Source organism: Marmota marmota, unplaced genomic scaffold, assembly GCF_001458135.2.
Source record: "Marmota marmota marmota unplaced genomic scaffold, marMar, whole genome shotgun sequence".
Taxonomy (NCBI): Eukaryota; Metazoa; Chordata; class Mammalia; order Rodentia; family Sciuridae; genus Marmota; species Marmota marmota.
In genome coordinates, this window is record NW_026000093.1 from 3,682,018 (window position 1) to 3,709,828 (window position 27,811).

At 33.5% G+C, this 27,811-nt stretch overlaps 1 protein-coding gene across 3 annotated transcripts in view; it reads left to right on the forward strand.

Annotated features, from left to right (window-relative positions):
* Sntg1 (syntrophin gamma 1) overlaps positions 1–27,811 on the forward strand; it is an 819,084-nt gene that overhangs the window by 690,176 nt on the left and 101,097 nt on the right. For all 3 annotated transcript variants that reach the window (XM_048782887.1, XM_048782889.1, XM_048782888.1), the window contains 2 exons: positions 24,257–24,373; positions 25,956–26,027. In XM_048782887.1, coding sequence (XP_048638844.1) covers positions 24,257–24,373; positions 25,956–26,027 — 189 coding nt within the window. The remainder of the gene's footprint in view (positions 1–24,256; positions 24,374–25,955; positions 26,028–27,811) is intronic.

Consider the following 27,811-nt stretch of genomic DNA (forward strand, 5'->3'; position numbering starts at 1 on the left):
ATTTCTTGTTATGCAATCATGTTCTTTAAAATTATGAACTTTTAAATTTAGAGTTAGCATTGGGAATTCTCGAGTTTACTTTTCTCATTTAGAGAGAGAAAGACCCAAAGGTCAATTTAATTCAATAACCTCTTTTTCTGTTATCTCTGTGTAATAACTTCATTAGGTTCTAATTAAGGCAAACATGAATAAATGCTCCTTATTCTCAAGGAGTATAACATAGAGTCATGATTAAATGGCTTACACAAATTCATAAAGCAAGAAAATTCTAGAAACAGGGTTAGGACCCAGTTGTCCTAAATCTTATTCCACCAGAGCTTTTTGTGCAACCTGTGGTACATGAGTGGTACTGAATTTGAGTTTTTAATGTAACATTTAGCAAATGCTTTGTGCTTACTTTATCACTAATGCAAGTAAAACACAGTCATTTGCATTATCTTTTTTTGAATGACCTTATTGATGAAAGAAAGATGTGCAATATTTATTTAAATTAGTCCTATCAACATTGAGTTTCTTTAGTTTTTCAAAAAACTATTCAAATTTATCTATCTAAATATTATTTTGTCAAAGTAGTTTAAGATATTAAAATTAATTAAAAATCAAACCATGTAATTCTCTGTGAAGTAATTCCTTTAAATCTCACTAATATTTTAAGGTTAAATTTCTCAAGCACATTTTCTCAAAATTTGATTCTTCCTATATTTCTTTCAACAAATGGATTGTCAATATTATAATGAGAAGATCCTAATCCCTTTTCCTTAGGAATGTTATCTTATGTGGAAAAGGGGATTTACAAATATAAGTATAGTTGAGGATATTGAGGTGTTGAGGAGATGGGGACATTATCCTTAATTATTCAGATGTATCAAATGTAATCACATGAAATCTTAAAGGCAGAGGGTCTTTCTGGACTGAAGGTAGAGAAAGTGTGTGAGAGAGAGATAGACCAGAAAGGCAGAGGGAATGGAGGAGGTGAGGGAAAGAGAGAGAGACTCAATGCGACAAAGGAATCATAGAAGCAGGACACAGATGCTCTGTTGCTGGCTTTGAAAACGGAGGAAGAGGTCATGAGATAAGGAACAAAAGTAGTCTCAGGAAACTGGAAATGGACTCTTCTCTAGAGCTCCCAGAAAATAATGCAGCCTGCTAATGTTTAAATATTTGTTCAGTAGAACCTGTTTCAAACTTATGACCAAGAGAACTGTGATAGAATAAATTAGTGCTGTGTTAAAGCACATAGGTTTTGGAAATATTTTTATAGCCACAACAGAAAACTAAGACAGATTTTGGTACCTGGAAAGAAGGTACCCTTATAAAAGTTACAAAAATCTGTAATTATTTATAAATTAGAATAGATTTTAAGTTATTGTATGGGGCCATGGAAGTGGCTCAGTGGTAGAGAGCTTGCCTAACTTGTGTGAGTCCCGTGAATTAATCCCCAGTAACACAGAAGCGCGCGCGCACACACACACACACACACACACTCATATCTTCTGATTTTTATGAAAAAAATTAAGTAGTAGTGTTCCAAGAAGTTTTTTTAAAAAGTACTCAAATGGAATAAAGCTGAGGTGAGAAAATTGCACCTTGATCTAAGAGAAATGCCTTTCAAAGTGCTGAGATATTCATGTAGGGAAGAAAAGCAGCTACTTTTGGAATCTTGTGCTGTTCTTGAGATTCTGTGAGTACCCACCTCTGCAACAGAAGAGGAATTAACCATCCTGTGTGTCAGGAGACATTCTTTCCAGCAGGAAAAAAAACCATTTCAAGTTAGACACTGTTTTGTCTCATTGAACATTTGTTTGAAAACTAATATTGGAGTTTAAAATAGAGTGAGGTAAAATAGTAACAGTTTATCAGCGCCAACAAAATAGTATCAGATTTCTATGAAAACATAAATGTCATTATACATGTGGATTACATCTCTCTAGACCTAAATTTACCATCAGTTTATTTAAATGAAATTATCAAAAAACTTATATGCTCAGAAAGCTGAAACATGATAGCTGATCGTGTTTGTTGTTTTAATCTTTTAAATTATTCAATTATTGCTGTTTATATTTTAATTGTTTAAGAATTTATGCTAACTACAACCTTATATTAAGGAGAATGTATTATTCATGCAAAAGTGGAATACATTAAATGGAAATTCAAGTTTAAAATTCTGTGGAAGGAGAAGCTAATTATTTTGTTACAAAATAATCTGTTAGTGAAAGAAATGCTGTTAAGAAAAAGCCAACTGCTCTATTTCAATGACTTGTTTAGTTTTCACAGTGTTTCTTTAGTCATTGCCCTTTACCAGAATAGTAAATTGTGTCTACTGCCTTGCTAAGCTCAGATTTTAGTAATTTGCTTCCTTGCTTATTATCTTATTCTTTAATACAGGTTTCTGAAATGTTTTGTATATAACATCATCCTTTTTTGTTCTTCTTAAAAACTATGTAGGAGGAAAAAAATTGTAATGCCAAAGTAGCAATGACATTAAAATGAATTGTTACAAATGTGACTTGACTTTATTGCTTACATATAAATTTAAACATTTATTTGTTTAAGGTACTAAAACATTTTTATTCTTCCCAACAGAATTATCTGTAATCATGCTTACAATGTCCCACTGGAAGATTATTGACAGGAAAATATTCAATTACACCTCTGCTACAGTAATATGTATTTGAAAACAGACTTTTATATTCAAATAATGTTTCAAGTTAATCCCCACACCACATATTTATAAAGTGAAATCTGTGATAATAAACAAATAATGTCTTACACTGTTTTATGACAGTTTAAGATTGATTTTTGGTCTTTTCAACAAATCATTCTGAGATTCTCCATAGATATTTACCAACAAAGTTTTTCCCATCTGTATCTGCTCTTTATAAATGAAGAGACACACTAGATCTTCTTTCTTCATGTTCAATCCCCATATGCCCATCTCTTCTAGTCATTACTTGATCATGGAATTCCTTGGGTACTGTTATTGTGAACTTGAACACATTTTAATACCACTATCAAAAAATGAATTTGGCAAATTGCTTGAAAAGTTGATTCAGCACTGCAAAAGTGAAATTTAATTAGATAATATAAATTAATTAAATTTCCTTATGAAAAACTTAACTGTGCGAAGAATAATTATTTTATTGTGCATTTATCTATATAAAGAGGGATAGATTTTCTTGCCTGATTCTATTTATATGTTCAATGTCATTTTTCCTTTCCCACTCTCATGTTCTGAACATAGTAGAGCTAAAAACATTTATGAAAACAAGGCCAATCATCTGAAAAACCTTTTTTTTTTCCCTCTAGTTCTTTAATCTGTATTCTTTCCACTTTCCTGCACTAATTGAAACCTGGCTTTCCTGTGGAGAATTGTTTTGTCCTGCAGATCTAATTTTATTCCTGAAGTTTTCTTGTTACTGAATTTAAAGATGGATAAATATTCCCATTCTTTAGTCATTTACCCATCCATCCATTACATACACACACACACACACACACACAAACACATACACAAACACACATATACAATCCAATTGCACCATCCACTGTCCAAGACATCTACAGATATATTTTCAACAGGTAATAATTTGGTTCCTGAATCATTGTAATTATCTCTAACATTAGTCCTTTGATACACAAACACAGACATTCCTATATCTAATCACCTTGATTTTCACATATCCTGAACCACATATTCCTGGGTTCATATCCTACCCTTGTCTTGATGAGTAAATACAATGTGACTGTGATTTCAATCTCAAACATTCTGCCCTAGAGTGATAATTTCAAACCTTCTGTCATAGTTTGAATACAGAATGTTCCCCAAAGTCCCATGTGCTAAAAAGTCTTGGTCATTGACCTCTGGCACTATTGGGAGGTGTTGGGACCTTTAGGAGGTTGGGCCTCTTAGAAGGAAGTTAGGCCCTTGGGAGCATGCCCTTTGATGAGAACATTGGACCCAGGTCTATCCTCTGCTCTCTTTGCTTCTGAACCACAGTGAGGTGAATAGCTTGGCCCAAACATGTATTCTCTCTATGCTCTTCAGCCTCACTTGGGCCCTAAACAAATGGAACCAAGCCACCATGGATTGAAACTTCTGAAGTAATGACAAAAATAAAACAAACAAACAAACAAAAAAAAAATAGATTTCTTCTTGAGGTTTACATATCAGGTATTTTGTCAACGGAAAATGGAAACTGACTAAAATAACTTCAAAGCTTCTCCTTTAGCGCCCAAACTGCGAAATACTCTAGTGGATTTGTCAACCTTTTGGTCCATAGTTTTAATTTTATCTCATTAATCATATACTACATATCCAGCTTAAATTCTATGATTATTGTCATTCTCTGGCTTTTATGCTTAGCTCTCTTACTTCTTATTCTCCCTTCAGGAAAAAAATAATTTAGATTAAATTTAAATTTCCTTCTCCTATATGCCTGTCATTATTTAACTAAATATGATTTTGAAAAGATAGACATGGTGCTTTGTCGTGTCTCACATTAAACTCATAATCACTGAACTCAATCAGGATCCTAACGTAGCCCAGTAATTTTTCTATTTTCCCCCAGTCTGTTTTCTCCCTTTCTTTTAACGTCTTTATGCTGTTTGCTTAAGCCTTGAGTGCCACTGCCCTCATCCTCAATCTCAAAAGACAATTTTACCTCCTGCTTCACTGAGAATTGAAGCAAGCAGGGGAGAGCGGAACACATCTGCCCGGCTCTCTGCTTCTCTGCTCTGCTGTGGCTGGAAATGAACTGTGTGTGCTCAGAGCCATTAGGATGGCTCACCCAGACTGCTCTGCCCCTCCCTCCTTTCCCTTTCAGCTGATCTTTGTCATGACCGCCTTTCCCTTTACTTAATTTACAGCAAACCTCACTGAAGGAGAGACTGTATTCATTGTCTCTGATTCGCCTCCTTTTATTCTCCCTAGAACCAAATTCAATAATGATTCACTCTCAGCACACTGTGGCAGCTTCCTTTACCAAGGTCACACATGAACTAGCCCCTCTTTGCTTACCCCAATGCCAAGTCTCAGTTCTCATGAACATGGAACTGTCCAAGTCATTCAGTGCAGTTGATCACCTTCTTTTCACTTTGTTTTCATGACATTAGAACTGCTTGGGGTTTCTCCTGTACGGTTGCTGTTTTCTCATCTTCTCACCTACCTCAAAACATCTACTGTACCAGGACCTTGTTGAGTTTCCTCTCTTTTTACACATCCCTCCAGTTTCAAGTATTTAAACCAATGCATCAGGATTCTGCACAAGATTTGATCACTGCCTTGAATTCTAGAATAGTCCTTCAAATTTATTTGTATTCCTACTTTGTTTCTAAATTCACCATACTCTTAAAATGTCTAGAACTAAGTTTCTGATTTTCCCTCCCAAGCTGATGTGCTCATCCTTTCCCATCTCATCATAGTATCCTCCATTCTTCTGGTTGCAAAGGTCAAAACCTTTACATATTTTTTATCTTCTATTTTTTTCTTCCACCACACATGTCAAAATTCTGTTTTCAAAATATATCCAGAGTCCAACCACTTTCTAAACACTCCTTCACTCCCCATCTACTTCAAGCCTTTATCTCTCTCAACTTAATTGCTACAGGAACATTTTCAATGGGCCTTTTGTCCAAACACCAACAAAATTCCCTCGCTGTTCTTTTCATACCCTTCAATTTCTTGCCATATGACTCACATTAAAAGCCAAAGCTCTCACAGTGGCCTACGAGTTTATGCACATCCAAGTCACATTTTATTTTATCTTGTTATCAACTATTCTCCTATTAAAATCATTTTTTCTCAAACCATGTGGCCTCACCATGCCCCAAAGAGTTCCTGAATTCTGTCTTTGCCTTTATTGGCTCCTCTCTGATGACATTCTTCTTGCAGATATCCATCTGGGTAATTCAGTTTTTCTAAACCTTGTCTTAAAATTTTACCCACTCACTTCCTAGTACTTTCCATCTTTTCTTCCTTGATTTACTTACTTTTTTTTTCTTTTTCCTTTAGGACTTCTTATTGTTTGTTTTATTCTCAGTCTCTTAACATGGAGTCTTAGTTACATTTCCTATTTAGTTCACTCTTTATCCTCAGTGATTATGACAGAGGCTTACATGAACAACTTCATTGGTTGTTGTTGCTGTTCAGTTTATAATCATCTGAAAATGTTATGTTTACAAGCAAAAGCCATGGATATTATTATATTTATTACTTCTCTCAGCAAAAATCCAAGCAAACAATCTTAAGTTTTCAATTCTGAATCAAGCTGGCTAGGAATATTTTAATCTCAAAGTCAACCTGAAATAAATAATATATTTCAGATAACATGATCACATTTTGCCTGAAAGTGGCCATCCTATTTTTTATTAGCACATAGGGCTCCTGCTGCCAAGTCTACCTGCTTTCTTGTGCTGACACTGGTGTAATCTTTTTTTTTTTCTTTCCTGATTGCTACTCTCCAAAAGCCCTGGCATCACCCCAAACTGCTTAATTTCAGTGCCTTGAAAGAAGCCTTTATAGCCAACCCTTTATGGTGACAAATCAGAGTAATTGCCATGGTCTCCCATTTGAGGGGCTTTGTGCTGCTGCAGTCATTGCTGGCTCAGCAGTGGTATTCAGGGAAGCAGCTGGCAGGAGGGAAAAGAGATGGTTTTCCACAGCTGATATAAAAATGACAATAGGTTCATTTGTAAACTCCCAATCAACCATGTGCCCTTCTACCCAAAGTGAAGATTACTTCTGAGTGTACCAGAGCACCCAGAGTATATTTAGCTTATTTTCTAACTTCTTTTCCATTTGAACCTCTCTTTGAAATTCATTTTATTAGGATGTATCTTAAAGAAATATTAATTCAAGCAAAAGTCTTAGGAAAGAACAGAAATAAAATGGTATGGCAACATATCTATGAAAAAGTGGTTGACAGAATATAATAATGGAGTTGGGGATAGAGCACATTTCTTGGAAGGGAATGAGGGAAGGGGTTTGATTTCTACTCTGGAAAAATGAGAGTAGTCTAACCCATGGTCCAAAGGGTGAACTGGGATGCCCAATATCATCAAAGGATGTGATAAGACATGTCCTGGCAGAATATCTGAATTGAATGCATTCAATGACTAGGAGTGAGAACAAGGAAAGAAGAATAGAGCATGAGGAAGAAAGAAAGAAAGAAAGAAAGAAAGAAAGAAAGAAAGAAAGAAAGAAAGAAAGAAAGAAAGAAAGAAAGAAAGAAAGAAAATAAATTGGGGTTAGTCAATCCTTAGCTCAACTCCAGAGTGCCTCAGAGGGCTCCCAGCCCAGAGGTACCTGCAGAGATGCAGAGCAAAGGTACTAGCAAAATGAACAGTGGTTGTCATGTACATGCAGTAGTATCAGTATAGGCACAGTTTGTCAGTGGTCTCCTGGAAACAATATTAGAAGTAGACAACTGAATTTGTGTGATTGAGGTTGCTGCCTGGAAAAATAAGAAACCAGGTGAAACAAGGAGGACAGTAACTGGAGACACAGACTTGCCCTTCCTTGACACAGGGATTGAGATGAATTCTGGAGCCCTGCAGAGAGTGGACAGAGGGTGCCACCAAATCAGGACTCCTTGGCAAATGATTCTGACATTATTATCCTCTTGCCTTCTGGAGGCGTTTGAAGTGACTGTGGCCCGGAAAAAAACATCTGTTACTTGCAGCTGCTTTTAGTTTTAAGGTTTAACCTTCTGTGAAAAAGGAGCAAAGACTTGGGTTTTGACATTGGCATGGAATTCTATGTTTCTTGGATTTTGTAAATAGTAAGACTTAAATTCACTTCTTTTCCACACTCCTCACCTATATATGCAGAAATTTCTGAAATATCCGTAAATTGTGCCCAGAATTTGTTCTTCTATTTACATTTATAAATATTCATTTTTATTATTTTGTAATTTCTAGTTATCAAATATAAGAGTCTAACTTAGTCACCTAATGTTTGAACATATTAAGCGTGTATAAATTATACGCATGTTTACATATTAAGAATGCATAAATTTTGTGCCAACAATGAAAAATTAATTTTAAAATCATAATAGTTTTTAAGTCTGTACCTGATACATCCGAAGTCTGAATCCCTTATGTGCATGTGTCACTTTTCTCTCTTCTATTGGTTTTCTGAATTCTATTTTTGTCTACTTATATGGCTCATAAATATTGATTCATGAATAGACATGGTATATAAATATATGGAAATAATTTGTGTGTCTCGATGATGCTATCTTCCTACAGAATTCACTTTTATTCCTGGAAAAATTAAATCATAAATACAATTGATCTTATCCCAATCAGGATGGAGTGCTTTTGAACTAGACTCCAGTCTTTATGAGGCATGACTTGACTCATTTTTATTGAGACATTTTATTCTTCTGATTTTTTTTTCTTGGAGGACGCTGAAATTGGGCATGTGCTACTTAACCCTTTGAAGCTGCTATCATAAGATGAAGGACTGCAGAAGGAGAACTTGGCAGTGAAGTTGACTCATCTCTGAGCTTTCCTTTGCAGCGGAAGCATGGTGCTTAAGTTTTTGTTGCCTTGGTAACATTGTCATGCTCTCTGAAAGATTTTTATCCTCCGTTTAAATTTTCTTTCCTGTTTTCTTCTTGTTCCCTGGGGGTAGAATTCATCAACAGCAAGCTGGTCCACCATTGTTCTATCTGGAAAATATGAACAACACAACAATTCTTTTTCTCTTAAGTCCTAGAAGAGTCTCATTATGGTTTCTTCTGTCTTAAGCAACAAACACTGTTTTCGTTTTTACCCAGATTTATCAACTGCTGAGAATATAACATAATTACATGGGGATAAATATCAGTCCAAGCTAGAGACAGTGTCAACATCATATGAAGAGTGTGTATGGCATTGTGAGTTATTCCCCCCCTCCCCAACAAAGGACCTTCAAGATTCAGTAGGTTTGAGACAGGGACTATGAATTTGCATTTCTAGAAGTTACTGGTTACTGCTGCTGAACCAGAAGCCACACTCTCAGAAGGTCAAATAAGCATACTGTCTGTCTTCACCTTGGTTGAAAAAAAAAATTACAAATTTTTGAACATGTCTTCATAAAACCAAAGGTCTTAGTGAATTACAAAAATTTTGTTGCTAGAATCAACATTTGCTTTACAGTTGCTCCAATTTTGTTATTGATTCTGAATAGGATGTTACCTGCAATATTGATTTTATTTTATAAATCATCTCACATGCTCACTTTCTTCCTTTTTTCCTCCAAAAACTGAGACTAAATATACACATATGATCATTAAAAAGTATTTCCAATCTTAATCAAAATCCTAGCAAGTTATGTTGCAGGTATTGACAACTTATTCTAAGTTTATATGAAATGGTGAAAAGACTCAGAATAACCAACAAAATATTGAAGAACAAAGTTGGAGCGCTCACAGGACCCAGCTTCGGGGGTTACTATTAACTACAGTAATCAAGAAAATGTGTTATCAGTGATGCAACAGATAAATATATCAATGGAAAAGAGTGGAGAGATCAGAAATAGACCCACACAAATATGGTTAGCTAATCTTGAAAAATGAAAAGAAAAAGGCAACACAATAGAAAATAGTCTATTTAACAAATGGTGCCACAAAACTGAAACACTCCCAGGAAAAAAAAAACAAATTTATACTCACTCCTTGTATCCTTTACAAAAAGCAACTCAAAGTGTATAACTGACCTAAATGTAAAATGTGAAACTATACAACTCCCAGAGGGAAACAAAGGAGAAAATGTAGGTATGAATGAATCTGGGTATGATGATAATTTTTAAACACAAAAGCATGATCTATGAAGGAAATAATTCATAAACTAGACTTCTGTGAGAGGGAAAACTTCATTTTCCAAGAGACATTGTCAGGAGAATGAGAATACAGGCTACAGATTGGGAGAAAACATTTTCAAAAAAATATATCTGATAAAGAACTGTTACCCCAAAATACAAAGAACTGGTATGAAGTAATAAGAAGGGTAATATCCTGATTGAAAACAGACTAAGTATCTGAATAGATATCTCACCAAAGAAAACAGACAGATGGCACTCTTGGATGGGATAGGGATGTGGTCAGGCTGCATGTTTGTGGAAGCAAGAGGTATGTGTGGACTGTACTATTCATTCAGTTTTACTGTGATTCCAAAAGGTCTCTGAAAACTAAAGTCTATTTTAAAATTTAAAAAATGTGGCTACAAATGTAGCTAAAAACTTAGAGAGCTTGCCTAGCATGTGTGAGGACCTGGTTTAGATTCTTAGCACTATAAAAGTAAATTAAAATAAAAAAATGAAATAGATTGAAAATAATTGTTGCTGTCCTATTACAGGTTTCACCTATCAGGTATGTTTTAAGACAATAACACATTAAAGTAGGCAAGCTTTCAAAGTATTTATCTAAAAATCATAGGAAATTATTTCCTTTTAATTCAAGTTGTTTGTAAAATATCCCTTTTCTAGTATGCCTGTATTTGCCATTTTATACATTTTTTGAGATATCGTGATATGCTTTTTCTTTAGAACTATTATATGCTATAACACACTGAGAATTTATTAAAGGGTCTTATGTCTTTTTAACAATATAAATATATTACCTGAGTCTTAGAAAATATGAAAAATGAAAAGTACCTTTGGCATCTCTGCACAATTGAGAAGACCTCCTTTTTCTTGTTTGGCATAAAAATGAAAACAGAAATAAATGGTAAATGAAAAGATGAATCTTTGGCTCAGAGGGTGTGACAAAATGACCCTTACAGATCTGATAATCCCATTTTTATTAGTTATATCTTTAACTCATTCCCAAAAACTACACTCAGCTCAAAATAACAAAATTATATCTGATGACAATGTTTCTTAAATAATAACTACACAAGAGCCTTAATAATTCTTCTTGAAGCAAATTATAGGGGCTGGAAGACAACAATTCAAATGTCATTCTTAAGAGTCTTAAATCTTTTCTATTCTAGATTATGTATCACGCAAGCCTTTTTAATTTTTTTTTGTCATTACTGAGGAGTCATAATGAGAGAAGCTGTAAATTTCATCAAATTGAATAAAAACTATAACTGACTTAATTTAGAAATGATGATTAATATGATATAATTCATAATAACTAATTTCATTCCATTGAAATGACCCCAGAATGTAAGGGCAATCTAACTATATTTGTCAGAATTTTCTCTTCCCTGGAAACTCACAGAACTGTGTGCTATTTTAAGGAAATGCTATTATAAAACATTTATTAATGATACATGCCATATGCTATTTTAAACATGAGATTTTATAAAATATTATACATGTTGCCTTAGTTCAATTTTTGTTGCTGTAACAAATGTTCCAGGCTGGGAAATGTACAAAGGAAAGAGGTCTATTTAGCTTATAGTTCTGAAAGGAGGAAAGTTCAAAATCAGGAGGCTGTATCTGTTTAAGGCCTCCTATTCTGTCTTCTTGTGGGAGATGATATCAAATCATAATAGAGGAAAGACAAGAATCGCTGAGAAAGTTAAACTTGCTTTTTAATAATCCAATCTGGAGGTTTAGATCCATTTTCATAAAATCTCAGGCACTCTCCCAATATGAGTCTTGATTCCTTCTGAGGGTGGAGTCTTCATGACCTAATTATCTCCCACTAGGCCCCACCTCTCAATATGGCTACCTTTGGGACCAAGCTTCCAGCACATTAATTTCTGGGAGAAAAACAATATCCAGACCATGGAACATGTACAGAAAGTTCATAAAATACAGATGTATAGTTTAATTATTTGAAAATCAAACCCCTGGTCACTACCAACCAGATCAGGCAAAGCAGATTGCTAGTTGAGGTGTCCTCTCCCCACTGATTTTTCCCCAGGCACAGCTGTCTAGCTCTCTTCTAAAGTAATCATTATACTAATAATTTAAGAAATAATGGCCTTGCTTTCCTATACATTTTTTTTCTTTTCCCAACCAAGAATGCATTTAAAATAACTGTAGCTCACTTTAATTAACTCATAAATATGTGTTATTATAGGTCTGCTTCTTTCAATTAATGTAATGTTCTGTGGGATTTATACATGTTACGTAATTTCACTTGTATACTTTTATATCATAGTCCATTAATATATAAATCTGTAGAATATATATTGTTGGGTACACAATTTATTCCTATTTTTAAATACTCTGGCATAGTTGGGACTACTCAGTAAGATGCTGAGAACATTCTTGTATTTGTGCCCTCCTGCATTTGGGTACACAATTGGGTTCAGTTTATATTACAGATGAAGTCTCCACCTCCCATCTGCTGTGGAAGAGCTTTTACATTGCTACAATTCCCACAAACTTGGTAGTTTTTGTCTTTTTAATTGTAGCCATGTTGAAAGATATACAAAGAATATGCATGATGTTTTCCAGTTGGATCTTGTTGATGAGCACTTTGGCTGAATGTTTTCCAGAAGTCCAATAGTCAAAACACCTTTTAGGACAAGCATCATTAATACTATTGCCCATATTTCTACTAGCTTGTGTTTCTTTGTCATAGGTCATACTATTGTTTATTATCTCACTTTGAATTTTTATTATTTTACTGTTTGTTTAGTGTTTTCAGTAACATAATTTCTCTTGAATAAAAATTACACATTAAACATTAAATATTACTTATAATTATATATTTGATGTATTTTCTGTATCTAGATTCATTATCAACAAAAAATAATGACTTCATGTTTCTTCTAAACCTAATGACTTTCTTTTCTTTGTGCACCACATGGGCTAAAACCTGAGATTGATCACTAGTGATGATAATAGGTGTGCCTATATGGTTATTGACCTTAAAGGAAAATTCAACAATTCAGCAAGTAAATTATTCTTGTTTTTTTTTTTAAATACAAATAACATTACATAGAATAAGAAGTTTTCTTATATTCCAAAATAACAAAATGCCTTATGAAAAATACACTGAATCTTACAAGACATTGTATTCAATTTTTATAATGTTTATAATCCTTCAATATCTTGTTTCTGTGAATTGTATTGATACCTTTAAATATACTTATATTACTGCATTTACTTGATTAATAAGTTGAGAACTTTTTTCATTTAAAGAGTGATTAAAATGCAAAATTTCCTTCTAACAATGAAGATCCTTGTCAGCTTTGCAGTTAAGGTTAGGTTACCTCATAAATGGAGTTGGGGACTGAGCAGTCATTTGTTCTATTCTCTGGAGAATGTCATAAGTTTTTGTTTCATTTTTTTAAACAATTAGTATAAACTGAAGTTGGATTCACCGAGTTATCAAACTCTCTTTTTTTAATGTTTTACAGATAAAATTGCTCTAAGACTACTCATTTTTAAAGAAAATTCTTCCTACACACATTCTGATATTCTAAAACTTAATGTGCTTTATTAAAAATGTAAAAATAATTTGCAAAATGCTATGATAGTATTTAAATATAATTATAATAACTCTAAAATTTGACATAGTAGATATTAACAATTCAGTGTGTCTTACCATGCCTATTTATAATATCATTCTATTTATTTATTTACTTACTTACTTACTTATATATAACAGCAGGATGCATTACAACTCTTATTACATATATGCAGCTCAATTTTTCATATCTCTGGTTGTATATATAGTATATTCACACCAATCTGTGTCTTCATACATGTACTTTGGATAATAATGATCCTCACAGTCAACCATCATTAATTACCCCATGGCCTCTCCCTTCCCCTCCAAACCATCTGCCCTATCTAGAGTTCGTCTATTCCTCCCATGCTCCCCCTCCCTATCCCACTATGAATCAGCTTCCTTATATCAAAGAAATCATTCGGCAATTGATTTTTTTGGATTGGCTAACTTCACTTAAAATTATCTTCTCTTACTCCATCCATTTACCTGCAAATGCAATGATTTTATTCTCTTTTATTGCTGAGTAATATTCCATTGTGTATATATGCCACATTTTTTATCCATTCATCTATTGAAGGGCATCTAGATTGGTTCCACAATTTAGCTATTGTGAATTGTGCTGCTATAAACACTGATGTGGCTGTGTCCCTGTAGTATGCTGTTTCTAAGTCCTTTGGGTTTAGACCAAGGAGAGAGATCGCTGGGTCAAATGGTGGTTCCATTCCAAATTTTCCAAGAAATTTCTATACTGCTTTCCTTATTGGCTGCACCAATTTGAAGTCCCACCAGTAGTGCATGAGTGTACCTTTTCCCCCCATCCTCGCCAACACTTTTTGTTGTTTGTCTTCATGATAGCTGCCATCCTGACCAGAGTGAGATGAAATCTTAGAGTGGTTTTGATTTGCATTTCTCTAATTGCTAGTGATGATGAACATTTTTTCATGTGTTTGTTGATTGATTGCACATCCTCTTCTGAGAAGTGTCTGTTCAGGTCCTTGGCCCATTTATTGATTGGGTTATTTGTTTTTTTGGTGTCTAGTTTTTTTGAGTTCTTTATATACTCTAGTGATTTCTGCTCTATCTGATGCGTGAGGGGTAAAGATTTGCTCCCAAGATGTAGGCTCTCTGTTCACCTCACAGATTGTTTCTTTTGCTGAGAAGAAACTTTTTAGTCTGAGTCCATCACATTTTTTGACTCTTGATTTTAATTCTTGTGCCACAGGAGTCTTATTAAGGAAGTTGGGGCCTAAACCCATGTGATGAAGATTAGGGCTTGTTTTTTCTTCTATTAGACTCCGGGTCTCTTGTTGTATTCCTAAGTCCTTGATCCATTTTGAGTTAAGTTTTGTGCATGGTGAGAGAAGGGAGTTTAATTTCATTTTCTTGCATATGGATTTCCAGTTTTTCCAGCACTATTTGTTGAAGAGGCTATCTTTTTTCCAATGCATGTTCTTGGCACTTTTGTCTATTATAAGATAATTGTAGTTTTGTGAGTTAGTCTCTGTGTCCTCTATTCTATTCCATTGGTCTACCAGTCTGTTTGGGTTCCAATACCATGCTGTTTGTGTTACTATTGCTCTGTAGTATAGTTTAAGGTCTGGTATACTGATGTCACATGCTTCACTTTAGCTATTCTGGGTCTCTTATTTTTCCAGATGAATTTCATGATTGCTTTTTCTATTTCTATGAGTAACGACATTGGGGTTTTGATCAGAATAGCATTAAATCTGTATAGTGATTTTGGTAGTATGGTCATTTTGATAGTATTAATTCTGCCTGTACAAGAGCAAGATATATCTTCACATCTTCTAAGGTCTTCTTTGATTTCTCTCTTTAGGGTTCTGTAATTTTTATTATATAGATCTTTCCCCTTTTTCATTAAGATGATCCCCAAGTTGTTTTGTTTTGTTTTGAGGCTATTGAGAATAGGGTAGTTTTCCTCATTTCCCTTTCTGAGGATTTGTCACTAATACACAGAAATGCCTTTGAGATATGGGTGTTGATTTTATATCCTGATACATTGCTGAATTCATTTACTAGTTCTAGAAGTTTTCTGGTGGAACTTTTAGGGTCTTCCAGTTATAGAATCATATCATCAGCAAATATTGTCAATTTGAGTCCTTCTTTTCCTGTGTGTATCCCTTTAATTTCTTTTGTCTGTCTAATTGCTCTGGCCAGTGTTTCAAGAACTATGTTAAACAGAAGTGGTGAAAGAGGGCATCCCTGTCTTGTTCCAGTTTTTAGAGGGAATACTTTCAATTTTTCTCTATTTAGAATGATGCTGGCATGGGGCTTAGCATAGATAGCCTTTATGATGTTGAAACATGTTCCTGTTATCCCTAGTTTTTCTATTATTTTGAAAATAAAGGGATGCTGTATTTTGTCAAATATTTTTTTCTGCGTCTATTGAGATGATCACATGATTCTTATCTTTATGTCTATTGATTTTGTGAATTACATTTATTGATTTCCTTATGTTGAACCAACATTGCATCCCTGGCAATGAAACCTACTTGATTATTGTGCACAATCTTTTTAATATGTTTTTGTATGTGATTTGCCAGAATTTTATTGAGAATTTCTGCATCTATGTTAATTAGAGATATTGGTCTGATGTTTTCTTTCTTTGATGTGTCTTTGGCTGGTTTGGGGATCAGGGAGTTATTGGCCTCATAGATTGAGTCTGGAAGTGCTGCCTTTTTCTCTATTTCGTGAAATAAATTGGAAAGTATTGGTATTAGTTCTTCTTTAAAGGTCTTGTAGAACTCGGCTGTGTTTCCATCTGGTCCTGGGCTTTTCTTGGTTGGTAGACTTTTGATGGCATCTGCCATTTCATCACTTGAAATTGATCTGTTTAAATTGTGTATATCATCCTGATTCAATTTGGGCAAATTATATGACTCTAGAAATTTGTTGATGCCTTCAATATTTTCTATTTTATTGAAGTACAGGTTTTCAAAATAATTTCTAATTATCTTCTGTGTTTATGTAGTGTCTGTTATGATATTTCCTTTTTCATCATGTATGTTAGTGATTTAAGTTTTCTCTCTCTTTCTCTTCATCAGCATGGCTAAGGGTCTGTCAATTTTATTTCCTTTTTCAAAGAACCAACTTTTTGTTTTGTCAATTTTTTTCAATTGTTTTTTTGTTTCAATTTCATTGATTTCAGCTCTGATTTTAATTATTTACTGTCTTCTGCTTTTGGTGTTGATTTGTTCTTTTTTTCTATGTCTTTGAGATGTAGTGTTAAGTCATTTATTTGTTGACTTTTTCTTCTTTTAAGGAATGAACTCCATGCAATGAACTTTTCTCTTAGAACTGCTTTCATACTATTCCAGAGAATTTTGTATGCATTATCTGTGTTCTCATTTACCTCTTAAACTTTTTAATCTCCTCCTTGATGTCTTCTCTAACCAATTGTTCATTCAAAAGCATATTATTTAGTGTCCAGGTGTTAGAGTGGATTTTATTTCTTCTTTTATCATTGATTTCTAATTTCATTCCATTATGATCTGATAAATTTCAGGGTAGAGTCTATACTTTTTTATATTTGCTAAGAGTTGCTTTGAGCATAGTATATGGTCTATTTTAGAGAAGGATCCATGTGCTGCTGAGAAGAAAGTATATTGTCTCGGTGAAGGTTGGAATATTCTATATATGCCAGTTAAGTTTAAGTTATTGCTTGTGTTATTGAGTTCTATATTTTCTTTGTTCAGCTATCTAGTGATGAAAGAGGTATGTTAAAGTTACCCAAAATTATTGTGTTTTGGTCTATTTGACTCTTGAACTTGAGAAGAGTTTGTTTGATGAACATAGATGCTCCATTGTTTGGGGCATATATATTTATAATTGTTAAGTCTTGTTGGTGTATGATTCCCTTGAGCAGTACGTAGTGTCCTTCTTTATTCTTTTTGATTGACTTTAGTTTGAAGTCTACTTTATTTGATATGAGGATGGAAACCCCTGCTTGGTTCCACAGATCATGTGAGTGGTATGATTTTTCCCAACCCTTCACCTTCAGTCTGTGAATATCTTTTCCTATGAGATGAGTCTCTTGGAGGCAGCATATTTTTGGGTCATTTTTTTAATCCAACCTGCTAGTCTATGTCTTTTGATTGGTGAGTTTAGGCCATTAACATTCAGAGTTATTATTGGGACATGATTTGTATTCCCAGCCATTTTTGTTTATTATTGGTGTTTAACGTGACTTGGTTTCTCTTCTGGTTAAATTTTCCTTTAGTGTAATCCTTCCCTCTGCTGATTTTCATCATTGTTTTTCATTTCCTCTTNGCAGGATATAAAATCAACACGCATAAATCAAAGGCATTCCTGTATATCAGCGACAAATCCTCTGAAATGGAAATGAGGACAACCACTCCATTCAGAATATCTTCAAAAAAAATAAAATACTTGTCCCATAATTCTTGAATGTTCTATTCATGGTTTCTAACTTTCTTCTCTGTGTGGTCAACTTTATTTTCTAGATTGTAAACTTTGTCTTCATTATCTTATGTTCTTTCTTCCAAGTGATCTAGTCTGTTGGTTATGCTTTCTATTGAGTTTTTTATTTGATTTAGTGTATCCTTCATTTCAAGTATTTCTAACTTTTTTTTCAGGGTCTTTATCTCTCTCTTGAAGTAGTTTTTTGCTACCTGTATTTGCTCTCTTATCTCATTGTTGGAGTGATGAAGTTTTGCTTGTATTTGCTTATTTAGGTCATTCTTTAATTCACAGATAATTTTAATTGTGAACTTTCTGAACTCCTTCTCTGACATTTCCTCAACTTTCCTGTTCTAGGTTCTGTTACTATAGTGTCTTTGTTTGGGGCATTTTTCTCCCTTGTTTTTTCATGTTGTCTATGTGTCTTCCTTTCTCGCAGTGTGGATCTGAGATATTACAGTTTTGCCGCAGTCTGGCTGGGCACAAAATAACCGGGAAGTCACGAGCCACTTGTAGGTTCAAACAGGAACTACTTTATTGCCCAAACCCCACGGGAACTCTCTCGAACTCCACCAAAACTCCGAGAGAACCAACGGGAACTCAACAGGAACTCCATGAGAACTCAAAAGTAGCGGGCACCCTAGGTAGCAGGAGCCACCTTATTGCCAGACGCAGAGGTTTATATACACAACTGAATACACAGCTTGTTTCAATTTAGCATCATCCAGTTACAGCAATCAGTCATTATCTAATAATTATACACAGCTTAACTTAATCACCATCATCCCAATGGCTCGTTGGCGTCACCTCCCAACCACTCCTTCTGGCAAAATGCCAGGTACCATCCCAACTTGGCTGTGGCTCTCAACACAGTTTCTTCCCTATATTCTTGCAGTACCCTTACAGATTGTCTGTACTTCATCTTGATGTTGGGCTTCCAGACCTTGCTGGTGTCCCTCAGTGGATGCTACTGCATCCTGGATCTGGGACCTGAGTAAGTTGGAATGGGTAAATCTGGGCCACCAGGATTGACCTCCCAGTGGTAGTCTGCTGGTCAGAGGAGGCAGCCCTGCACCAGAGGTTAGCTCTGGTGAGTTTCTGCTCTGCCCAGGAAAGGGATGGGCCAGGCCTGCTGTGCACCCTGGCCCTACAGAGGCTGGTGTGAGTGTATCTGGACTGCTGGGCTTGACCTCCCACTAATATTATTCTCTTTAAATAATTATTTTTGCTTTTGTTGAATACTTTCTATTTACTCATTAAGGTCTGTACCTACTTTCTTTCTTTTTTTTTTTAACTTTGTTTTGGGTTCTCTTTCTAACCATCATTCTCTTTTCCTAAACTCTAACTTCTTGATTTGCATCCCTAAGTTATGGATTTTTTAGACATATTGAATGCATGCATATAGGCTATAAAATTCTAAGAATATTTTTTTTGTTGTTGAATCCCTGAAGTTTGATGTGTCACATTTCATGATCTTTTCGGTTTAAAACTATTTTCTAACATCATTTGTGATTTCTCCTGTGACATTATAAGGGTTTGCATAACACATATATCATATGTTGCTGAAATTTTCAACTATTTGGGTAGGGGAGGTTATTCTTTTTGCTTGCTAATTTTACTTAGAACACAAATTATTTCAATGCTAAAATTTACCTGATACATGCTTTATTATCCAAATATAATAATATGATTATATATATACATATTTTTTTCTTTATTCATAGTTTCCAGTGTACTCAAAAAAAAAATTGTACTCAATTTTTTTTTGTTGAAAACCTGGTATCTTAGGCATAAGAAACTAGGCAGTCTTAATTAGATTGTTAAATACTTTCATTCTTCAGTGTATTTTTGACTTTTAGTAGTTACTCAGTGGACTGTGCTAAACCCCTTCTATGATTATGCACTTGTCTATTTCTTTTGTTGTTCTGTTGCATTTTGATTTATATGTTTTAAAAGGGTGTTTTCAGACACATGAAACCTAAATATTGCTATTTTTTCATAGATTTGATACTTCAGCATTATGAAATATTCCCTTTTATTCCTGGAAATGATTCTTGCCTTAATTCTATATCCTAATATAACAGACCAGTTTATATGGAGCTTGTATTCTTTTGGTGTACGTTTGCCCATTCTTCTTTCTAACAACTTTCTATACTCTTATAATGTAGGTATTCCTTATACAGACAGGAAAAAGTTTTGTCATGGTGTTTTTGCTTTACATTATTTATTTATTTATTTATTTAGTGCAGAGTGAATATATTTATCAGAGCAAATTTACTCTCCATTTACCTGTAGTATAATTAATATCTTGCATTGATTGCATTCTGCTACCTTAGTATGCATTTTTCACTTTTCCAACACTTTTGCTTCTTTTTACCCCCTCTGGCTTTCTTTTAGATTGACTACTATTGTCTAATATTTGTGGTATTTTTCCCTGTGTTCATTTGGATGTCTTACACTTTTCACAGATGTGCTTCCCTTTGTCTAATGTTTAATAAGTAGTTACACTAGAGATGACAATATTGGCTGAAGTTTTCACTTTACAGTGGTTCCCAGCATGTATTTTAGGGACTGTTGGAAGTTCTTCAATATTTTACCTGCAATGGCAAAATTATTTTCATATAACGTAGATGACATGTGTATTTTATCTCAGAAGTGTATTTTTTTCCTAGAACCTTACTGATATTTGTTATCACCAGAAAATTGACTTGCACACATACCTAAGAAATTGTTTTCTATTGAAGCAAACATTAATGTAAACAATGCACTTATCTTGCTAATTATTCTGAGAATTTTTCCTCATAAACTATGTCATCTGCATTAGATATATGGTTTTATTGTTTTTTTTTATGGAAAAGCATATGCTTTAACTACTAGTTTTATTTTTTAATATGGCAAAGAGTAAAAAATATACCCACTTTGTTTTGAAAAAATCCTTATAACTCCCCATAGTTTAAGAATGTTAAGGGGTACTTACTCCAAAAACTTTCAATACTATTGACTTACTCTTCTATACTTTTTCAAAAAGAAATTAATTTGGCAATTACCTTTTTATTGAAATACTTTCTTTAGAGATTTTAAAATTAATCCTTGACTACCCAAATATGTTGTTAAATGATCAAATCATCTTCCAACACAGGTCAAGGAAATAAGATTAGCTTTACCAAAACGTCTTGAATATTTTGTTTTTGTCATAAGCAATATTGTTATAATCAATAATAAATCAATGCAAAAATTATCAATCATTCAACTCCTTCTTCTCTCCTGCATTTTTTTAAAAATCTCCCTCTTTAATAATTAAAGAAACTACTATAATTATTATTTCACTGTTGATTTTCATTACTTTAACTCCACATAGTATAAATGTCTGAATTTTATTTTAAAAGATAATTTTGCTGTGTGTAGAAGTCTAAATTTGCTATCATTTTTATTCTTCTTTTTTTCCAAACCAAACCATATCCAGCTTTATTAAAGATACTTTTCATGCATAGTCATGGTATTTAAGGCAGAACATGGGCAGACAATTTTTAACATTATACAACAACATTCAAATTCTCTTCTTGGATGGACTATCAAAATCAGAAAGCCATTATAAAACCCAATGAAGTCTTCATTCAATGCTCTGAATAGTGAAAGTTTAGAATGAGGGTTGATATTTTATATTTTGCATGTTGTTTAACAACTTTTCACAAGCCCACCGTTTCAGGAAATGAAGTGAAAATGGCAAAAATTATTAATCTGAAATTTCACAATCTAGAAAATGAACTGCTGTTTTTCTGAGGGACACTATCTCAGTGATATCACTGCAAAGTCCAGATTCCCTGACACACTGACAAAACCATTTCTTGGGAGTCAGGTCCCAACAGGTCTGAGTTTAAGGGAGTTAAGTCTATACTGATGGCAGAGAGGGAGAGGAAGACCTAAAGATAAATTTGAGTTTTTCCATACCACAAGGTGTTTGTGCCAAGGTGCCAACATCTTGGGAGCCAAGACTAGAAAAACTAGCAGGGAAAAGTGTTTTGCCTACAGTAATCCAGCTTTGGAGACATTCTATTTATGATGTGTTTTAGGAGTGGAGTTGTTTGTATTCCAGGGCTGGAGTGTGTCTCAGTGGTAGAGCACTTGCCTGGCACATGTGAGGCCCTGGGTTCGATTCTCACTCTGCACCACATATAAAAAATAAATAAAATTTAAAAATCCATTGACAACTAAAAAATATTATCTTATCTTCTTGCACATAGCAAGCAAAATCAAGTTTAATGTCTATGGCAGAAAATCTAATATCTGGAATTTTTGGGTTCTGTTATAAATTTTGTTGTTCATGCCTGACCTTTGCGATGTTTTATTTCTTTATATTCTTAGGGTCTTGGTCATATTCCAGGAAAGTTTTTATGAAAATATATTGAAACGTAATATACTACCAACATCCTGAGAAGAATTCAAATTCTTTAGTTGGGAGCTGGGAGGATAGAGCTAGGGTTATCACAAACCTCTGCAAATTTGACACTTTCCAGGTTATCTGAGTCCCTTGAACCTGGCCCTAGTCTTTTCAATGGTTTATGACTTCTACCTTGGTATTGTTGTAAGGATGCTAGCATTTAAATCTCAAATTAAAACACTGTGTGTTTGCTTAGACCTACAAAGCTGGAGAAATCTAGACTTTTAACAATTTACCTCTCAGCTCATGAGGTTGACTAAAGCAGCTTCATTTCTTATGTGATATTTCCACATTGAAAGTGCCAAGATGGCTAAAGTTGACCTCATGTGTGGATTCATGATTAATCTTTTTCAATCATACTACTACTGGGAATTTTTCTTCTTATTTTAATTCATTACAAAATATCTAGCATTTTAAGCATAGTATTTTCCCCACTTTTCCAAACCAATTTTAGTTGGTGAGTTGTCTGAATCACTTAATGCACAGGTACCAGAAATGGAAATTAATCATATCATATTAAATTAATTTAATTAATTAGTTTAGTCATTATTTTTCTTTATTGGATGGTCAGCTAGTAAGTTTACTCTTCTAAAATTCTGATGTTATCCCATAAGTATGCCTTATGCAAGTAATGCAAAATGCTGTGTAAGTAATACACAATAAATAATTATTGTACCTGGTTTTTATTATATTATTATGAACCATATGAATAGCTGCATTACAAAATAAATTTTAGAGCATGCATTAGAATTATTAGAAAACATAATAAAATTTAAAAGCGAGGGGCTTGGACTAAATTCCTATTGTAATTGTAACAGGTTTTATTTCTTTTGTAAGCTATTTGGTTTATATCATAATTCCTTACTTTGTAAAGTAAGGGATTTTATATTTCAGAGCTTTATTATAATGCAGACTTATGTAACTAGAAAATCCAGTTATTTTAGAGAGTAAATACAATGTATTGGAAAGAAGATGCAATCTATGAATAAACAAAAAATTTATTTCAGCTTTGTTGTAAGTCAGTTATCATTAGTAATACTGCATAACATACCATCCCAAAAGTAGGCAGGATAGAATAACTGATAGCTTGGTGTTATCCTCTAGGCTGGTGTTGGATGGGCATGTTTCCACACTGTGTATTGGGCTCCGTTCTGACCTGCTGTTTTCTATCTTTTGTATGTATTTTTTGTTCTAATGAGAGAAGCACAATATACTAAGCTCAACTGTACATTTCTCAATTAATATCCTATTGATTATAACAGGTATTTTAACATAAAATGAAATTCTAGTGAGAAAAATGAACTCTACCAACCATCGAAACAAAGTGAATTATATGTGCTGGGAAGTATAACTTCCCATATAGAGTTGTGCTAAGAAAGAGAAATAAAATGTCTTATGAACACATTGTCAGTAATGTAATATTTATTTAATAAATGTGTAGGTATTTGTTTGAGCCAATGACAATTCAATAATGGAAAGATAAAAATGATCAATATCACACCACTTTCTTTTGGAAACTGACCTACCTATGTTTAAGAGTTAGAGGTGAAGATTGATGTCACTGCCATCTGAGATATGAACAATGCTAACACATTCTGTATTCATCTAAACTCCATGATTTGAATGACTCCCTCCCACAGGGCTCATGTGAAGCCTCCTTCTTGCAGTATCATGACACAGTATATCTCTGACTTTCCTCCTTGACTCACTTATTTTGAATTGAGAACTCATTTGCATACAATAAAATGACACTAATTGTAAAATCAATGAATGAGCCAATGGACTCTTAGAAATATATTTTTTTTTAATCGTAGGAACTGGTAGAAAAGTGGAAAATATAATTCATGGCAGGTTGTCTTGAATAAATAAGCACTTGATAAGGGATGATATTATAAACTCATTAAAGGTTCACATTCTCTTATTTAAGGTGAATACAAAGAGCTCTTTGGACAGTCACTTGTATTTAATTTCCTTGTAGATTGTCTACATGGGCTGGTGTGAAGCACGGGAGCAGGACCCACTCCAAGACCGTGTGTACTCCCCAACTTTTCTAGCCCTGAGGGGCTCATGTCTGTACAAGTTTCCAGCACCTCCGGTAAGTGCCTTCATCCAAAATTATGGGTTCCCCAATCTTGCCACAACAGAGTGACGTCATCTGAATGATACCAAGTAAAATACTACTGGTGTATTTTGAAAATAAGATACAGGAAAGAATACAAACCAACCCAAAAGTTCCTGAAATAGCCTGCTAAGTATATACATTATTGCATTAAATATTAGTTTTCTAAACCCTGAAAAATTTGAAAGATGTCTCTGTTTACATATTAAATGTGATAAATAATGAATAAAATCCTAATGCTGATTAAAAAATCCCATAAGGCATCAATAACATTTTAAAATATATTTCCAATCTATTTGACTGTATTTTGTTTATCAAACACACATTTAAAAAATTAATGTATTAAAAATGAATGAAAGTGAAGTGATTTTAAAGGTTCTTTATATATTAACCAACACTCATATTATTAATCTTGTATTCCCGAAGAGACTTTTAAAAAAGAGCCCATTTAATATACTTAGCATAAGCAAATAAGCACTTTATAAATGCAAAGGTAAACATTGTTACAGTCATGTAGGAGGAACACATTATCTATCAAAGCTGAGTCAGGGTTTTACTGACAATAAGTTTTCAATTTATTATTAACAAGTAAAAGTGGACAAACCTCAGAATGGTCCAAGTCAGTGCTTAGTCTATCTCAACTTAGTGAAACTTCTGTAGTGTTAAAAGTTTAAGTTAGAATGTTTTGTCCTTGATAAAAATCAAAATACACCAAAAAAAAATCAAAATAAATTCTGGTGAGCTATCAGTTATGACTGTCAAAGTTTGTTTTTATAGATATTCCTAAATCAAATATATGGCATTTTTGATAATCTATATTCTATACTCTGGGATTTATACTAAATATGTGTGAATATCTATTGTATGGAATACCTATTGCTTTGGAAACATGTACTTTATAGAAAAAGAGACATTCAATAGATATTTATTGAATATAAATACTAAATGCCAGCCCAATTACTTTCAGATCAAATAATACAGAGTATCTGGGAATTCTCAAATGTGACATGCAAATATTTCGAATGTTTCTCCATGAAATTCAAAGTTCAGAAACACACACACAAACATTTATATTTTTGCTACCATCCTAACTGAATAATCTTATGATTAGACAGACAAATCTATGTCAAACATAAATAAGCATATCAATTTCTTCTTAGTGCTGATGTTTTCATAGTATCCTAAGCCATCATGAAAGAACCTCTAACATAAATCATGCCTTTTAAAAATTGAATTTGGTGATGGCAAACCAAGAAAAAAATTGTATATGTGTAATATAAATACTTAATGTAGAGAATATACACATTATTGATAAGATGAAAAACTTTGAGTAAATGGAAATTGTTGCATATAACATAAAAAGTTATTTGGAAAAGGAAGAGAGTAGTGATAAATCAAAATTATATAAGGAAACCTTCTGAAAACAACTTCCTAAATAGAGAGGCTAAAAGATCTGTGAAAGTTTCACTTATCATGGACCATTTTGTGCAAATTAAATAAAGAGGGAATAGAAGCTCTCTTTAAAAAAAAGTGACTTTTTTTTTCTTATATTTTAAAGGTGACTACCTGGGACTGGACTCGAGCAGAGAAAACATTCTCAGTTTATGAGATTATGTGCAAGGTTCTCAAGGTATGAGCAATAAGTAGTAGTTCTTTTAATGGTGCTTCCTCAGAAAATGGTGGTTCTGGTGCTCATAGTTACTTTCTGAAAATGAGCAATCCAGAGATATAAATGAAAGACAATATTGAGACAAAGAAAACAAAGTGTGTGTGTGTATGTATACAGAAAATATAGAAGGCAGAAAAATATACAGAGAATTATGCAGAATAACACACAATCTTATATTGTACTTCCTCAGTTGGAGATGGAACAAAGAGATGCTTTGTAGCAGTCCATCCAGGAAAGGCAGAGAGTTGAATTAGCTGGGATCAAACCCAGGGCTTTGCACACGCTAGGCAAGAGCTCTGTCCTGGAGCTACACCAGCAGTTCATGCATAAATTTATTTTGAGACAGGGTCTTGCAACCTGCCCAGCTTGGCCTTGAACTTTCAATTCTCCTACAGTAACATCCCTCCCTTATAACTGGGATTGTAGTGTGCATCATCAGGCACAGCTTGTTTGTATTTTTTATGTTAGTATCTGACTAACTCTCTGAGTATCTGAAAAAGCTTACAGTTACCACAAATCAATTATGTTTTTACGTGAAATACAAGATTATTGCAATAATAGGTCTAAGAATTCTATAAAATTCCCAATGATTTCTGCAATTTTTATGAGTTAAAATAGGAATAAATTAAAGAATAAAGAATTTCAGTTTCTTTATTTTTAGAAACTATTTTATTGGATATTTTTAAAGTCTATAACCTGACATAGGAGATGCACGTATGTATTGAAAAATTTACATCTATAATGTGGTTTAGCAATTTATTTAGGGTTTTGTACCAAGGTCAGCTAAAATCTACGCACTTATCATGATTCTGATATACATTATGATTTTATTAACTAGAGACCTAGACTTGTCCACTCTATATATTTGCTACTTTGTATCCTCTGATTTATATATCCCCATTTATACCTACTTCCTATCCTTGGTAAACACTATCTTGTTATCTATTTCTGCATATTTAAATCATTGTTTTGGGACTTTTTAATTTCAGATTCCACATATAAGTTTGCTCATGAATTTTTTTGAGTCTGTCTTTCACTTAGCATAATATCCATTAAACTCATTGATGCTTTACCACACAGAACCTCATTTTTCAGAGGTAAATAACATTCCAGTTTAAAAATGTGCCAGTTTCTTTATCCATTTGTGTATCAACAGATTGTTGATACTTGAGTTTCTTCACATCTTGGGTGTTGATAAACATGGGAGTGAAGCTATCTTTATCAGATAGTGGTTATATTACTTTTAGTTATATGCACAAAGTGAGATTGATATGAGGTAGTTCTAATTTTACTTTTTTTTTTTTTGGATACCCATACTATTCTACTTAATGACTGTATCAATCTCAATTGCCACCAGCCATGTAAAGAGTGCCCTATCTTCCATACCTCACTATTTGTTTTCTTTTGGCTATTTGATAATAGCCATCTTAATAGGTATGAAGTGAACTTTTGTAGTGATTTTGATTTGCATGTTTCTGATCATTAATGATGTCGAGCACTATTTCATATATTTCTATCTATTTTTATGGCTTTTCGTAGAAATGCCTATTTAAGTTTTTTTCCCATTTTTTAAAATTTTATTTTTCTTTATTGACACTTGCTATTCATACATAATTATGAGGTATATAATGGTAATTCAATGCATGTCACAATGTGTAATAGTAAAATTAGGGTATAAAGCCTCTCCATGTCTTCAAACTGTAATTGTTTTTATGTGTTGAGACTTTTCCTTTCTTTGAGATACG